This window comes from Mastigoproctus giganteus, chromosome 12 (genome assembly GCF_048544385.1).
Source record: "Mastigoproctus giganteus isolate SK-2022 chromosome 12, ASM4854438v1, whole genome shotgun sequence".
Lineage (NCBI taxonomy): Eukaryota > Metazoa > Arthropoda > Arachnida > Uropygi > Thelyphonidae > Mastigoproctus > Mastigoproctus giganteus.
In genome coordinates this window covers 79,865,600-79,882,542 of record NC_143586.1, presented here as the reverse complement: position 1 = coordinate 79,882,542, position 16,943 = coordinate 79,865,600, and the positions used below count along the sequence as shown (strand labels likewise).

The window sequence follows — 16,943 nt, the reverse complement described above, 5'->3', positions numbered from 1 at the left end:
AGAGTACCTCTAATGCTTCTAATCCGTCATATGAAATACGAGATTCAGGATTCGCTTTTATTTCGGAACAGGAACACAATTGGACAAAAAGCTTTAAAGTTAGTTACTAAGAATTGACAAGAGATGCATCACCATGGTAACATATCTTGATTGAGAAGATATTCCTCGATTGAGCAGCATGATCCTAACTTATGATGTTTAACGTCTACAAAGAGAAGCACAGGTTAATGAGTGAAGAAATTAAACCTGCTGCCATCTTCGCATTGCCAGATTGAAAAAATTTAGTTCCTGTTTCTTATTTTACTTTTTACGTTGAACTCATCGATCTTCTTCCTTCCAGTAGCTGAGATCAATGTCTGGTTGATCGTTACATCTCACCCTGGGGTTACTAAAATACAGAGTAAGAAGATTATTATATTATTGAAGAAGACAATAAGAGTAGCCAAAATATAGCAATTCTTTACCATTAAGTTTATTAATTCTATATTAGAGAATCGTGGGATTTAGAATAATATTCAGGGTTTCAATATCAGCTACAAACATCATTTCGATCAGTTAAAATATCACCATACTCACTTGACAGGATGTGCTAAGCGAAGAATCCTCATCTGTATTGTAGGTAGATCATCGGCATTTTCACAGATTATTTTAGCAAGACTTATTTTTCTTATTTCTCGGAGCTGCTCTGAGAAAATCAAAGACCGGCAAGTTTTTATATTTAAATTTATCTCAGTTATACTTAAGTTACAATTCTCTTTCATGAAGATTTCATAAAGTATTTCGTAAGATTTGTTACAAGCCAATTTGCTCTCTTACCTGCAGTAAAAGATGATGGAAATCCAGAGCTTTCGTACCAAAATCGATCCCCGTAGCGTAAGTTTTTGAACTGGTGTGCTATTATGCAAGAGAAAGTCGGACCCAGAAGAGATCCGTTCGCTTGGCGTTCCGATATCCCAGCGGTCCAGAGATCGATGTCATCAGGATGTCTGCAAGACGCGTTCAATTCAATGAAGGTTTGATTGTCACTTAATATTAAATAGCATTAAGGTAAAATTCTACGTATATTTTACTTTAAAATTATTAATTGTTTTATTTATTCCACCAGCACGTAATGCGGTACCAGGCTGAAGCCTCACACTTCAAATCGATTTTATAATGATGCACAGACTTATAGTAATAAAAGAAGCCATGTTTGCAAGAATGTGGATGTTTTATTGAACTTGCTGGGTGTTAAGAAAATAAAAACCGAAATGAGAAACTGAATTGTACAAAAAAAAGTGTATTCACTAATCACGAGCTAGCTATCTTCATCGGTGTTTATTGTACACCCTTACTGCTTAATATCAGCTGAATGGTGCGAGAATTTCGGTATAGTGATGATTATTTTCTTCCTAGACTGAAATCGCTCACTTTTTAAAGGAAAAATAAAAAATGATAATAATTTCTCGATTGAATGATTGAATTACAAAATTCCCACTGAAACAATAGTCTTTTTAGTGTGTCTGTTTTTTTTTTTTTTCTTACTATATTAGCTCTAGAAAAAATATACAACAGGAGCTATTTTCAGGTTGACTAGACACGGATGGATTTCAAGGTTTAGTTGATATGCTTCTGCAGTAATGAGATTGATTTCAAAAACTTGATAAAGTGAAAGTGACTTCGACTTTAGCAAGTAGAGTCCAGCTCATGCGCATTCAAGTAAAAAAAAAAAAACAATATTGCAGAGAACTCCAGCATGAGCAGTGCTAAAAATGATCGCTGTTTACTATAGTATTTCTTTTCTGTGGTAAAATCTCGTGATTTTTATTGTCAATGTCCAAATTCTGTACCCTAGGAATCTTCGTTCCTAAAGACAAAAATAAAATTACCTGTACAGCTTGGAATACTTCACGGCAGTTCCGTTGCTTAACCATGGTTCCAGTTCCTCAAAAGTCCGAACACGAGGAAGACCACACCACTCTCGGTAATAGTTGTAACCCGGCAGTCCATGCTCCCGTCCACGCTGGAGATTCAGTGCAGCCAGATCCATTCCATAAGGGATGTCAGGCTCTTGGAACAGACGGTTGGTCAGCTGAGAGATGAGACAGTCCTTAAGTGCGTGTCACAAACAAATCACTAAAAACTTCGGGAATAATAACAAAGTGGTACTTACCTCGGCAGTCACAAAAGGATCATATTTTTGCGCTGGGGTATTTATTAAGCCAGCGACAAATTCATCTAAGACTCCTGGTTTGTACAAAATGTAGGGTTGTCGCAGCAGATGGTGTAGTTCAATGGCATCTATAACGGAAAGCGAAGAGCAATCAGTATTCCAGGATAGAAGAGGTGAAGCGATGTATACTACTTTGTAAAGTATAGGATACCATCGGACATTATTGTAAATTCACAAGTTGATCTAACATTGTAGAGTGCCACAGTATTGGACGGATTTGTAAAGTTCACAAGTACCACTGCGTGGAGTATGGAAGTGAAATGGGAGAGGAGATACGAAGGTTGAATTACGAAGCAGCCTACCATTTATTTTTACACAAAGGCTACACAGAGGTTAAATGGTGACAAATAAAATCACCACTAAAACTACAGCAGAATTACCCAAGAGGTCCAGGAGCATAGAAGAAAGGTTCATTATCGTACGTATGGCGCAACTCTGAGCATCAGTGAGATGAATGGAGAGGCGCGCGTATTGAATTTGATAAGAAATTGTTGGAAAGTTGTTGAAACCCATGCTACCCTCTCCTGAGACCGACTAACTCATTCACGTTGTGGAAAAGATCCATAAAAATTTTCTCGCATCATTGACGGGATTCGAACTTGGGTATTTAACAGTTGGTGGGGATGGCGATTCTACTAAGCTACTTAACGACAACGAGTATGATTTTAAGTTCTGACTTTTATATGGATTTTTTAAAGAATATTAACCTCATAACTAAGTGTTAACTCTTAACATTTACCAGCACGCATTCTCAAATATCTTTCAGTATTAAAATCAAATTTTCAAAAACATTTTATTACCAAATTAAATATACTAGTAGTCTGTTAATCAATAAAATAAAATAAACAAAACCTCACAAAGGGGGAAAAAACTAAGAATTAGCAATATCATTGTACACAATGCTTGCATTTTAGTTTGTTTTAGCAATATCTTTCGCTAGAATTCGTTGCTTTATAAACCTTCTTGATAGACAATGTTTTTGGTGTAGACTTTTCTTGACAAGTCCCGTGGTGATGGGGCTTGCGTCCTCCAGCCGATAAACTCAATTCCTGGTTGAGACATTTCGAAAGATGTATGATTTATCTTTGAAGATGCAAGACCTGCCACTGCACTGAGTTCTGTTGCACGTCACTTTTGCCACAATTTTAATAAACGTGTTCCTTTCCGTGAAAGATCATGTTTATAAAACCGAAAAGGAGCATACGAATGCCTTACCTACAAATTCGTGGAACTTGTTGTAGCGACGAACTCTTCCTTGGATGTGCGTATGTCCAAAGCGAAAGGCAGAAGTCTGGTGTGCGTGCGAAGGTCCCATATGTATGTCAGGATCATAGCCATTCCAGTAGCCCTATAATGAGAGAGGCGTATTCTTAAATACGACACTAAATTAAATAATCTTTATTTTAAATTAATAAATGTGGGAAGAAGGGCTTCTTTTTATGGTACAGTTAAGAAGGTATTCACACTCACTTCTGTAGCCAGAGTGAGATTGTAAGTCTGCATCAGCCCCTGTCCAAGAAGCAGCGGTAGGAACTCGTTATAGGTAACATGTTGCACGGATGCGGCAAGGATGTGGCGGGTTTCGTGATAAATCCTGTCGTCATCCCAATGAGGATTCAATTGGCCGAGTGTCTCTGCTATGCGATTATGTTCCCGAACGTACAAGGTGTGTAGTACTGTTAGGTGGATCTGCTCATTCACCCGGTCATCACCTGTATAAAAAAATAAATAAATACCCAATTAATATTTCTTGAAGAGAGACAGACGGACTACGACTGTACCATTATTACTTGATGGCATATTTACCTGCAAGGAAGCAGAATAGATGGCGGGGTCTTCCGATGCAATCCCTTTCAGGGTTGTCCGAAAGTGGGGGAAGAAGTGGTTTCAACCGTAGCTCATGAAACGCGTTCCATACTAGCATGAGACCTAAAGCATAAAGAAAGGAAGTTGTTTGCATATTTATGACTGGACAATGATGCAGGTCATTGATTGCTAAGATTTGGTATAATATATACCGTTTTTCATTTTAGTAGATTCAAAAGTATAAAATAGCGAAAAATAAGAAATTCGTTTCCAGAAAACTCCAGTTAGATTTCAATGTTTTGCAGTCAAAGTAGGTTGGCCTGATTCTCCGTGAAATCAATACTCCCTGATCGTTTCTCTGCCTTTTCAGTCTACTACCCTTTTGAGGAAGCCAAACTACGCTACCATTCTATGGTTCCATCGGGTTTAATTCCTTTCTTTATTCGAGACTACTGTTTTTGTTCGCTAATTATTAGAAAGAGAATCTCTATTGCAAACCTTTCAGTTATACACTCAGGTAAATTGAATGATAATGCAAAGCCTTTCAGGCCACTTTCCAGAGGATGGAATGCCTCTACCCCATAGGATCCTTTCATTTTCAAGATCCTTTGAAAAATTACGACTCACTAGTCGAGATACACTTTAGTAACTTAGCCACGCAGTTTAACTTTTGACCTAGTGAGTAGGCTCGATATACGTGCATTTATGTGGAATTATTCTCTACTTACCTCGTTCCCGAAGTCGAAGTTTGTTGGCTAATTCTTCACTGGATCCATAGATGAAATTAGCGTCAAGGGCAGAAGTCACGAGATTAAACTGATCCCGAGGACCTGAAAATAAAATAACTATTCATAGTATGTATTCTGCGCACAGTTGGAGTACTACAACTGCTGAAACACAAGAAACAGTATCTTTCTGTAAAAGTTCAATGTCTTCACATCAATCTCAAATATCAATTAAACTACATTACGATTACGATGCAGATGAGAACACGATATTTCACGTGATACATCTGCAGTGAAATTCACAATATGAAACTATTATATGCTGTGCGAAATCTTAAACTGTTTTTTTTTTTCAAATAGTGTTATTGACTGACAAGCAGACGTTCCTCAAATTTGATGTCTCTTGTGTATCCATCCTAACGAAGACTAACTATTTGCAACAGGTCCTCATTTCATCAGCGAATCCCTATTATTTGCAATAAGTAAGACTAAATGCAACTGGGCAAAATATTTTAAAGTTATAATTATCTATGTAATATCGGTCTGAAAACACCATAGGCTCTTAAAGGAAGAACTACAATAGTAGCGTAGAGGGCATAATTTCAACCGTATCTCATATTGTGCTCATCCTTCACAATGAGTTAGAGTTACCGTGTATTGCACTACCTCGAATAAGTAACGCTTCACTAATAGAGAAGACTATTGTTACTTATTCGAGGTAGTGCAATACAAGAGAATAAGTAATAAGTAACTGAGAATAAGTAACAATATTCTTCTAAGAATAAATAACAACAGTCTTCTGAGAATAAGTAACAATAGCCTTCTCTATTAGTGAAGAGTTATTTATTCGAGGTAGTGCAATACAAGAGAATAAGTAACAATAGCCTTCTGAGAATAAGTAACAATATTCTTCTGAGAATAAATAACAACAGTCTTCTGAGAATAAGTAACAATAGCCTTCTCTATTAGTGAAGAATTACTTATTCGAGATAGTGCAATACAAGAGAATAAGTAACAATGGTCTTCTGAGAATAAGTAACAATAGTCTTCTGAGAATAAGTAACAATAGCCTTCTCTATTAGTGAAGTGTTACTTATTTGAAATAATGCAATATGAAATATAGTTGAAATGATGCCCTTTACGCTACTGTTATAGTTCTTCCTTTAAGAGTTGTCTATGGCGTTTTTACACCATATTATATAGATTATTTGCAGTAGATAAGAAGAAGAAGAAGAGCTATCAATGTAAATTTTATTATTGTTTCGTAAAAACAGACAACTTCTGATATAAACAATGAAGCGTGTTTATATCCAAATTTCATTAAGGATACAAAAGTCGATTATTGATTTCTCTTTATTTTTGCGATGCAATCTATAGGAAATTGCTCTAGAAGTTGGCAAATGCTAAGTTTCAATACACCTGCACTTTGTCAAGCACGAATGTCACCTATATACAGCTGGAACATTAATTCCATGGCACGTGGTTTTTCTCCGGTGATATTGCGTATTAGCGCATAGAAAAGGAGAGCAATGTCAGGCCTGCAGGGCAGATAGATTTAGTATCTTAATCGTCTTCATTCTTATCGGAAAGTAACTTCCAATGTAGAGGGACATTAACCGTGCCGTTGGTATTAGTAGCAACCGAATCCTCTAACGCGTGTCCCCCATATCTCATTAATTTGTTCGCTGTCATTTCTAGCGAGTGTTGAAGTTCTAAAAAATAAAAAAATACAATCGATAATAAATTTTTATATGTGCAGTGTGTATTCAGTCCACTAGATGGCAGCACCAAATATCCTGTCCATGTCTGCGCAGCAGAAGTCCTGGAAAAATTAGGCAAATTTTTATTTTCAATGGGTATTGACGTCAGATATCATTGTTCGGTACGTTAGCTGTACATTATTTATTTTTATAAATAAATACCGCTGAAGAAATTAAGGCTATCGTTCATAACAGCGCCCAAAAGTGCGTGATTTGAGCTTTGGACAAGAATTACTCCATCATTATGGATGGCCATCTCTCAGCCCGTCTAAGAAATAAGTCATTAAATATATAAAGAAGTTTCCACATTCCTATTATAAGCAAATAATTTTATACGTTGTCTTGTGCAACTTCCTGGCAAGATTTTCCGAAATGCCCGAAGAGAGGGACAAATATTTTGTGGCCGGAAAGGGAGAATATGGAATTACAGAATATCGAGGATACCATAAGGTTAACCACACTTTGCCAGCTTCGAACTCGAGGTCCTAGCAATCTCGGTATAGTATTTGGTGCCGAAATGTGGCCATGCCCGACTGGCAATACAGCATAGACGACTCCGTGCATGGGCTACTATAGACTGTGATGTTTGAGAATGAGTTATCCCTCCTCTCTCAATGAACTATGTCATTTAAAAAAGGGGCTGGTGGTCAGACTCCAGTTCCATAGTAAACTGAATGTAATAAGAGACAATTGAGATACTGGTGGATCATTATGTCACTTGCAATTGGATGTTTATGACTTCCAAAGCGCCCTCATCGGTAGCACAGTTGGCATAATCATCGTCCTCCCTACAGCGGTTGGAAAAGTTCGAATCCCGTCAATGACACAAGGAATTTTTATGGCTCTTTCCCATAATATGGCTCAGTTAGTCGGTCTCATGCGAGGACAGCGTGGTTTTTTCCTCTCCGGAACTCGGGTTTTTCGTCCAGTACACAGCAACCAATCACAGATCGCACGCAATGAAATTGTAATTACAGTGAAATCATTATAAAATTATTTATTTGAAGAATAATTGTTGATGGCAATATTATTCATAAGCAACACAGTAGCGCATTTTTAACAATTTCTTTTGTAGTGTTTTATAGGGCAAAAATTCTTTCAACCCAATCACTAATAGTTTATATATCAATTCGGCTAATGTTTAAATTAACTTGGAATTATTTCAATTTCGTAAATTCCAATTTGGGAAAAGATCTTCCCAGATTACTCACTACGAATAAGTGGACCAAGTGACATTTACATAAGTGTAACGTTACCCACCTAAAGTACATCCAGGTCTCTGTCCAGCCAAATTTCTTTTGAAGTCCATACAGCGTTGGCCGTGTCTAGAATAGAAAGGATCATTGGCTGGAATGTCGATTGTGTGACATAATCGGTGTTGCTTTTCCGTAGGGACCCCGCAGCAGAGGAAGTCAAGGTTATTCTCATCTAAGTAAAAAAAAAAAGAAAGGAATTGATGTTTTCAAATGTTATTAAAGAAAGGAGGGAGAAATCTTGAAATTTTAATGTCACACCAGCATCCTAAAATTTTATCTGAAGCTTAAGGTAATACGCTTTATATTCCTCTTAGGCCTAACCTCTGGGAATGGCTTGAAGAGTGATGTCATGATCCAGAAATTGACCCCAGGAGGCAAATAGCACAGTCAGGTCACCGCTGGGCAGGTCTCGATCTTTGTGTATTCTGGAACTAATCAGTCTGGGAGAGGGAAGTGTGAAACCCTCCACTATGGACGTCCTAGGTACAGAAATGCCTACAGAGACCAAAAGGTGAAACGAAAAACAAATTTAAGACACATTGCTACTGTTAAGAGGACAATTAAAGACAGCAAAAGACCGGGGTTTTTTTGAAAAACTCAAGAAATATCTCTCTAATTCTCCAATTTAAAAGTGAAATAAGACTCAAGTATCTAACTTTCTCTTTTACTTTGATAATTAACGATGCAATTAGTGGTGTAATTTGAATCTAATTAAAAGTATTAACGATGAAGAGAATAAATATTCTTGAATTAATTAGAGATGTTGTTTGTGCCTCGCACCAATTAAACCTACGTTTTTTTTTTTTTTTTTTTGGTGTTAAAAGCAACCTTCCGTTCCATGAAGTGCATAATAATGATTTTCAGTAAGAAAATAAAACAGAAAGTCATGTATGTGATAATCTGGTGTTGGCCTGTAATTTATTTCGTATTTTCGACAGGTACATTTAAGAACTATGTTATAATTAGTTTGTAACTATAACTATGTTATAGTTAGCTTAATGATACAGTTTTTCAAAGCTTAACGTGTGTTCCCCCAACAGTACTGAAAAAGATACCACGAACTCAACAACAGTCTGTATGGTAGCTTTGTGATTTTTCTAGTTGAATTATAACCTAGAAATGACTTCAGACAAATATATTATGCAATGAATAAGCAAATAAGAATATTATTATTATTACCGTCTGCATATACGGGAGGGAGGATCCTCACAAAAGGGGTTTGAGCAGCTCCCCAGGAAGGATGAACGATGTTGTTGCAGTGTCCAGTAAAGGTGCGAAATCTTTGTACAGTGCAAGGCATTGGTTTGACAAATGCGGGACAGTAGCTCCACAGAGTGGTCTTTGAGGTGTCTATTAGGGGAAGGCGATTCACGACCTCTTCGAGGGACAGAGAAAACCTGAAGGACAAAAAAATCGTTATTGTAAACTTGTTTCTTGAATCGGTCACTCGTGGGCGCACAGTGAAATTACAACCTCATAACCAGCCTTCGTGTCTGTAATTCGAATTCGTGTAATCAAAATGTAGCATATATGGTCATCGTCCTCCCCACACCGTATGGAAAAGGCCAGGATTCGAATCCTGTCAATGACATGAGGAAATTTTATGGTATTTTTTCATTCAGTGGCTGAATTAGTCGGTCTCGGGAGAGGACAGCAAGGTTTCCAGGAGGAAAAGCAAGAAAGCTGCCCAGAAAATGCGCAACTTATGGACGTAATACTCGTGGGGAAATGAAATTGTTCTCGACTGGCTCTAAATTACAGTCTGTTTTCTTTTATCGTCGTACGAGTTATAAATCTTATTTTAAAGACGATAAGTCACATCCTTTAAGAGCCTTCGAATGATTCCATTTTAGATGTTGATACATTGGAAAATATTATTTTCTACATTTATATACAACTTTTTAGAAACGAGAACTCTTTTATTACTCATTTAGAACTAACTGCGGACGTCATCGTCCTCCACTTCCCTTTTGAGATACGTCCAATAATTTAGTATCAAATTATCAATGTATTCCATGTTCTTTCAGTGTGATATTCCCTCATTTAGAGAGGCGTCTCCGTAGCCAGGTGGGAAGGAGCAGCAGTGCGTAGCACACGCTTCTTGATTAGACCGGGGTTCGAGCCCGTCACCACCAAATACGGAGGATGCGGAAAAGTCAAGGGAATGACCACCGCATATTCCCGGAGCAATAAGGCCTTAGTTGCTAATGCTCCTAAAAACCAAACAACAACAACAACAACCTCATTTAGAATGAATCTACCGTCTCTCCAACATGTATAAATTTCAATACAGCTGTCCTAACTCCAAGAGAATCGAGACTCGTCGCTGAAGATGTCTAGTCATTAAACTTTGCAGTCCACATCTTCTAAGCCGTTCTTCATATGTGCATCGTAAATGGTTTCCCACTCTTCGTTTCTCTTAGTCCGCGCAAACGACTACACTAGAGTGAACCTTACTCATACGTTTAAAACTATAAGATTAGTGGTATACTTGGCACAGTTTTGAAATATTTCTTCTACCCAAGAATGAAGTTCCAGTTTCTTTAAGTTCCACTTGAACTGCTTTTTACACTACTAGCATAAACCCACCAATTTAGCCAAGGTAAGAAGTTGTTAACCGCTGATTTAAAATAAACAAAATACGTGTGTTCTGTTTGCGTGTAAATGGAAGGAAACCTCTGCTCAAGGTTGCCTAACTGCAACCTTGATTGGGAAAGCTTTTTTGAGTAAATTCTCATCGTCAGCAGTAGGAAAAATGACGATATTCTAAAATTCTTCTGATCTGTGAAGAAATGGGAACGTTGAATTTTTCTGGACGGAGGGGAGTATGTGTCTACTGAGCCCCTTTCTGCAGGACCAGAGGAAGAGGAGATATGATAATCGTGATTGCCTTTCAACGATATATGCCAGAATTCATGACTCTGTTAACCTAGCAGCTGATGCCGAACATGAACAATTATTTTCACCCTTTTCTTCCTTTTCTAACGTTTGTCGCAACATATGCCATCGAGGAACGTGATACGTAGTCCTACTTTTTGTGATACTAAGCGCTATATCGTCTTGGAATCCGTAAGCCAACAACAGTCGATTTCAATCCAGTATAAAGATGAGCCAGTTTCAATTTCTTTTATTTATTGAACTATTTTACGTCCAATATTATGTTTTGGGTGTGCCGAACAAGAAGTACCATTTGCAGAAGGTCAAGGAACTATCCATAGTTATAACTAAGAAATCCCACAAAAAAGAAATCACAAAGAATTTGCAGCCACGCACATGTGATGAACTGGACGAAGATTTCAGATGACTCCTCAGGAATATATTTCCCCTCTTGGTGGGCTGTTGTGAGTAGCACAGTTGGTATAATGACCTTCCTCCCTGTACTAGCGGGAAAAGACTGCGTTCGGATCCTGTTAATGAACTGGGAGACGATTCTCTTGCAGATCCAAAGAGCTTTGTATAATCCCATTCAGGAAGCAGATTAGGAAATTAAAATAGAGTTGTTTAATATATTCCTTAAACATGGGGATAAAAATAATAAATACGGGATAAATGCGGCCTTCTTGGCCGTATTTTGGTTGGTTGGTTAATTTTATCGCCACAGTATTAAAACGAAATTCTAAAATATGAAATATGACAAGTTGCAAAGTAAATACAACTGGTTAAGATACGCTAATCCTGAAAAAAATTTTAAAAAGTCAGCCACGAGTTGCTTTTCAGAAAGTTAAAATGTTAACCTTTGTTGTATTCGGTTTAAAAATCCATTTAAAACTATGTGAAAAACAACGTCCTCAGTACCTGCAGCCTTATTTTATAAAAATAAAAATCCATCACAACAATAAATTGCACAAATCTTACCTTTTGGCCAAAATGCGTGTAGTCTCCAAAGTTAATTCTGCAGTGCAGTCAATGTTTCCAAAAGAAGGCTCTAAGGTGGTTTCCATTCCTTGGGGATGTTTATAACCTACAAATAAAAACTGAAAATATATGCGAGTCGCCAAAAAAAGAAAAGCAAGTACCCAAAATTTTCAACTAAAGTAAAGTTTTATAATCCGAAATCATCCACTTTTTCATTTCTCAGGCCTGACTAAATTATGTGCTGCACAAAACAAATATAGGTGTACATTACAGAGCTACGCTGATTCATGAAGCCACTGACACTTGCTGTCAGTGGCTTGATGAATCTTATGAATAATTTGCTCTTAACAATAACCACAAACTGAACCAGTATGGCCTAAGATTCCTTGCGCTAATTTAAGATTACCCTAACCCTTCGTGGAATGTCACAAGCTGATATACTGATTTTTTTATTACTTAAAGCGGTCCCAGCCAATCAATGGCAACCCCGCTGTCAGTTATACATAATTTAGCAGTACTCTTATATACTCCCTCTCCTGTTTGCCCAAGTACAGGGAGGGAAAAAACCTGCCATGACCAAAAAAGATTGATATGAACAAATTGAAAAATAATCGAATTACTTAAAAAATAAAATGTACATATAATTAAATTTCAGACAAAGTCCAAACTTCATTGGAAAGATCTGCATCTGTTCACAGTCTGTTGGGAAGCCAGGAGCTGCCGAATGCAGAAATTCCAGCACAAGGAGCTGCCGAGAACAGAAATGCCAGCACAATGAGCTGGAGTTGCCGTGGATACAGCAGACTCAAGCCTCCATGATTTCACAGAACTTTCGGTAATTGAGCACAAGGAGCTGGAGTTGCAGTGGATATAGCAGACTCAAGCTTCCACGATTTCACAGAATTCTAGGTAATTCGGCATACACCATACCGCATTACAAATCCAAGGCTTCCAGATGCAGAAGAGTCTTCCGCCTAAGAAATAATGTAGTTTCAAAGGCTTGGAAAGCCAAGAAGTTCTCCTGTTTATCAACTAAAATTGTCTCGCAGCCTTCTGCCATAAGATTGAGATTACTAACCCGAGATACCAATTCAATTAGTAGATCGCAGTACTCCTCACAGTTGTACATAATATGTTTCCATGATTCTCTTTCGCCACAATGGCAACTAGATCTTTCATTAATTCCTAAATCATGCAACTTTGCATTAATCGAACCATGACCAGTTAATAAGAACATAGCTTGTAAGTTTGGGGCAAACCATTTGAATTTTATCGAGGCGGCATTTCTTAAATCTGGGAAAAAATTTTGTGTAATCTTCCCTTTATCACAATCATCGCAGATTCTTGTCCTTTCCTTCCTGGGATCTGCCAAAATGTCCACCAGTATATTCAGAAAAGCACACGGAATGCCACGGTGGATGAAGTAAGCCAATGCACAATACAATAAATGCAGATCAATAGGCAATTTTCCAGTCACAATCTGCAAAGCTGGGGTCGACACAGTTCTACATGCCATGCATATCCTAAGGAGCATTACTCTTTGAATGGAACTGAGCTTTCTAGTAAATATTCTTCCACTTACACGTTCAAACCAAATTGATGCACCATACTTTACCATGAGGATAAATACACATTCATATAGCAAGTTCAGCGCCTTACCTTTTATTCTCCAGCCAACTCTAGTGATTCGAGTAATCATCCCAATAAATTTCGTCACCTTTTCTGATAGATAACGTGTGAGTTGAAAGTCAGAGATCCGTCAAACATAATGCCTAGATATTTTAATTGCCTTGCCGATTTTAGGCTCAACCAGTTCATTCTAACAACCGGGGGTCTTCTACTCGAAAATTGATCCTTAAAGACCATTGTCCTTGTTTTGGTTCCAGATACAGTCAGTTTATGTAACTTACACCAGTTATTAAGTTCAAACAAAACCTGCTGTGACATGATATAATTTTCGTTCAATTTCTGCAACTTTGGGGTTTCCCCTCGCCAACTGTCGGGAATATTTTTAAGATATGAAAGACAGCAGGTCGCGCCAATGTTAAAAAATAAAAAAAAAAGTTCATTGGACATCTGGCAAGGAGAATATTAAAACAACAACCAAAGTGCTTAGCGAACTGCTAAAGGCCAACATATCCCCCATCCGGCATGAAAACCTTCATGAAAACCTTCGGGTCAGCAGCTTCTTGTGAGTTACGAGACTGATTTCGAAATTTCGCCTGAAGCAGTGCTTGGATAATCGAAATTAGTGCGTAGAAATAAATAGCATCTGAAATGTGACCTGCAACGCGTATTCTTTGGAGTGTCTGATGGGGTAGTTGGATTTTCCATCAAGCAGAGCCACTGTAGATATCGAGCATCATCAGTTGATCCCACTGCACACAATTTAAAAACTGTCTGAGGCCTGTGTAGGCACCTTAAGAAAGCAAAACCTGAGCCTGTCCAAAAGTGAGATTTCCTTGGAGAGTTGAGTTACGATCTGAGGACATTTTTCATTTATGGTTACTTTTACATTACTGAATGTAACAATGAATGTCAAAGCTTGCCGTGGAATTTTAGACGAAATATACCATCATCTCGAATTGTTGGAACCAGAGCTAAATTATGATTTTTCATACAGCCGCAAAAATTTCCACCTGCTAGTATGACTTCGTATACCTAGGCCAGAGCCCATAATTGAAATAAAATGAACCCCTCTAGGTCATCTTGGAATGTTGTTCTGCTGGCTGGAATCAAGCGACATCAATCCATAACTGAGCGCAAAGTGTCCATGCTAATGGATTAATGGTATTATAAAGGTCAGAGACGGAGTAAGGTTCCTATTGAAAGTGAGACTTAAGTCTTGGTAAGTAATAAAAGGAAAATTCGTGACAAATTATTTCTACTTATTGTTCAGTAAGCAATATTGTGTAACTGCTTTTGTAAACGGCATTTTCAAAAATAAATACCCAACAGAAACCAAAAAAATTTGGAAATGTCTTCGTTAGATCTGTCCTGATTTGTCGACCAAATAAAGGTGAGGACATTGCTGTTTTTTCTCTGCGTTAAGTTTGTTCGGAAAGAGTGTATTCGAATTCTGTAACTGCGCAGAGGTACCGACAACAGATCCTCGAACCTATGTGCGACTTTTTTTGGGGGGTGCGATTTGCCCAGATTTTCTTTTCATGCACGACAACGGCACTACACATAGAGCTCAAGTGGTGGAGGAATATCCTGAAACAGAAGTAATCGAACGACTGCCGTGGTCAGCACGAACAGCAGACTTAAATCGGATCGAATATGTGTGTGACGCTCTTGCATTGCACGCCGACAGCCTACTCCTCGGTTACTTGGTGAGCTAAGGTCTCCGCTGGCATAAGAATGAGATTTATTGCCACAGAATCTTATAGACACCCTTATATCGAGCATGGTTCGCAACTGTCAGGCCTATTTAACAGTTGGACAGGATCATGCGTGGTACTAATGTCATGTGACCATATTTTCGAGCGTATTGTATTGACTTCTGTAATGTGAATTTTTGGTAATTCTTATACAATCCCTATAAATGTCCCTTATAACTGCCTGAAGTTTCTCGCTTTCTCCTCATTGGCGCACTATGGCCACAGATACCAATGCGCCCAATAAATCCCCATACAAACAAACTCTCCTCATTTCATCGTTATCCTGTGGTACACCATCACACCAAATTTTGTCCCACTTCATCTCAAGCTAAACGAGTTACGCAATGTTTTCTACCTGTTCCGTTAATTTTGTCGAGAAATGTAATCTGTGATGAACACAAAAATACAAAGAAAACTCACTAACAGCATTTAGCTCAACAATGTAAAAACTACCAAAGTAAATGTAATTTTCTCTTTCTGAAAGTGAGGACATTCCATATCCTTGCGATTTTCATGGAACTTACCTAAATTTTGCTTTGCGGTTGAAACTGCATCGTTGACGTCGGAATATTGGATGCATACTTTAACCTTGTTTGTGAAATTCCTGAAAAAAGAAAGGAAAAAGAATAAATTTATCACCACGTTTTGAAAACATGTATTAATTTCCTCTAGTAGGTGATTAAAACCCTTGTAGATTTGTGTTCTTCATTAGGGAAATAAATGTTATATTCTGATCCATGTATGCATAATGATTTGTCAAGTTACTTTACTTGCAGGAACAAAGACTTACATCTGAGTTATGAATGGTAGTCCTGGATAAAGAGATGCATATTCGTCGCCCTTGTCTTTTGCATGCTGCAGAACGAGAGCACAGTCTGAAGAAGAAATTTTATCCTGAGGAGTAGGAGAAGGAGTAGAAGTCGGTTTCTCTGTTGTCCCTGGATACTGAAGACTTCCACCATTCGAAAACAGTAAAAACATGGTCAAGGCTAATAACGATGAACTAAGTAATAATAAAAGGTAGTTAGTTTCTTCTTGAATAAGTTGTCCAAACGCGCAAGGGTTACATGAACCTTGCGCTATTTAATGAACAAGAAGTCGCAGGACTTCTTGTTCGAAAAAGAGATATAAAAGTCTCATATATTTTAAATGTATCTAATTAACAACCAGTAACAAACACACAACACATTTATACACATGCTTGTAACACAAATATAAGATGTATACAAACCAACGTCATGATTTACTTGTAGTTATGTAGAAAACAAGCATTTTTTCAAAGAAATAAAAAAGCCAAAAGGTGTTTGCGCCCCCTTCCCAAGGGCGAAGTAAAGACTCTTCACTAAGTCTTGGATGAGTTTCAATTTCTGATAGAAATTATATATATATACTGCCCTATCATTAATATCCGTACACCTGCCTTTAGACAAAAAGAGCGCTTTTATTGTGTCATTTAATATTTTGTGCTGAAACCTTTTGCTTTTATGACGGCCTTCAACCTTCGCGGCATACTCTCAACCAGCTTTTTATAAATGTCATTTGATATGTTACTCCACTGGGCATTTAACGCAGCCACCAGTACGGCCTTGTTCTTTGGGCGATCTCGACGTGAACGTACCCGACGATCCAATACATCCCAAAGATCTATATTGATGCCCAAAGATGCTGGCCGATTCAACTTTTCCACACACATGTCCTGAAACCACTCTGTTAAGACCCGAGCAGTATGGCATTGCGCGTTGTCTTGCTTATACAGGTATGGGCCTTCCCCGAAGTGTTGCGATAACGTTTTTAGTGCATAATTGTCCGTGATGTCCTGGTATTGCACAGCATTCATGGTTTTGTCGATAGCGACTAATGGGTTCCAGCCAAACGATGAGAGGAGCCCCATACAGTGACACTGCCTCCACTAAACTTCATTGTTGGGAGGATACAATAGGAAGGAT

General features: G+C 37.9%; 1 protein-coding gene across 1 annotated transcript; it reads right to left on the bottom strand.

The window, feature by feature from the left end:
* Positions 1 to 318: 318 nt before the first annotated feature.
* LOC150077222 (peroxidase-like) lies at positions 319 to 15,978 on the bottom strand. The gene is made up of 15 exons (XM_090385819.1): positions 15,788 to 15,978; positions 15,522 to 15,601; positions 11,615 to 11,720; positions 8,939 to 9,156; positions 8,081 to 8,254; positions 7,764 to 7,931; positions 4,747 to 4,848; positions 4,019 to 4,141; positions 3,683 to 3,924; positions 3,428 to 3,560; positions 2,153 to 2,280; positions 1,869 to 2,071; positions 817 to 986; positions 577 to 685; positions 319 to 388 (listed from the first exon to the last, which is right to left on the bottom strand). Exons 1-15 carry the CDS (start codon positions 15,976 to 15,978, stop codon positions 319 to 321), a joined length of 2,217 nt encoding a protein of 738 aa, XP_090241945.1.
* Positions 15,979 to 16,943: the final 965 nt, after the last annotated feature.

Coding starts and splice junctions, on each gene's coding strand:
- LOC150077222 (XM_090385819.1), bottom strand. CDS start 15,978: ATGTTTTTACTGTTTTCGAATGGTGGAAGTCTTCAGTATCCAGGGACA. Junction 15,602..15,787: donor CTACCATTCATAACTCAGAT/GTAAGTCTTTGT, acceptor TTCTTTTTTCAG/GAATTTCACAAACAAGGTTA. Junction 11,721..15,521: donor AACCGCAAAGCAAAATTTAG/GTAAGTTCCATG, acceptor TTTTATTTGTAG/GTTATAAACATCCCCAAGGA.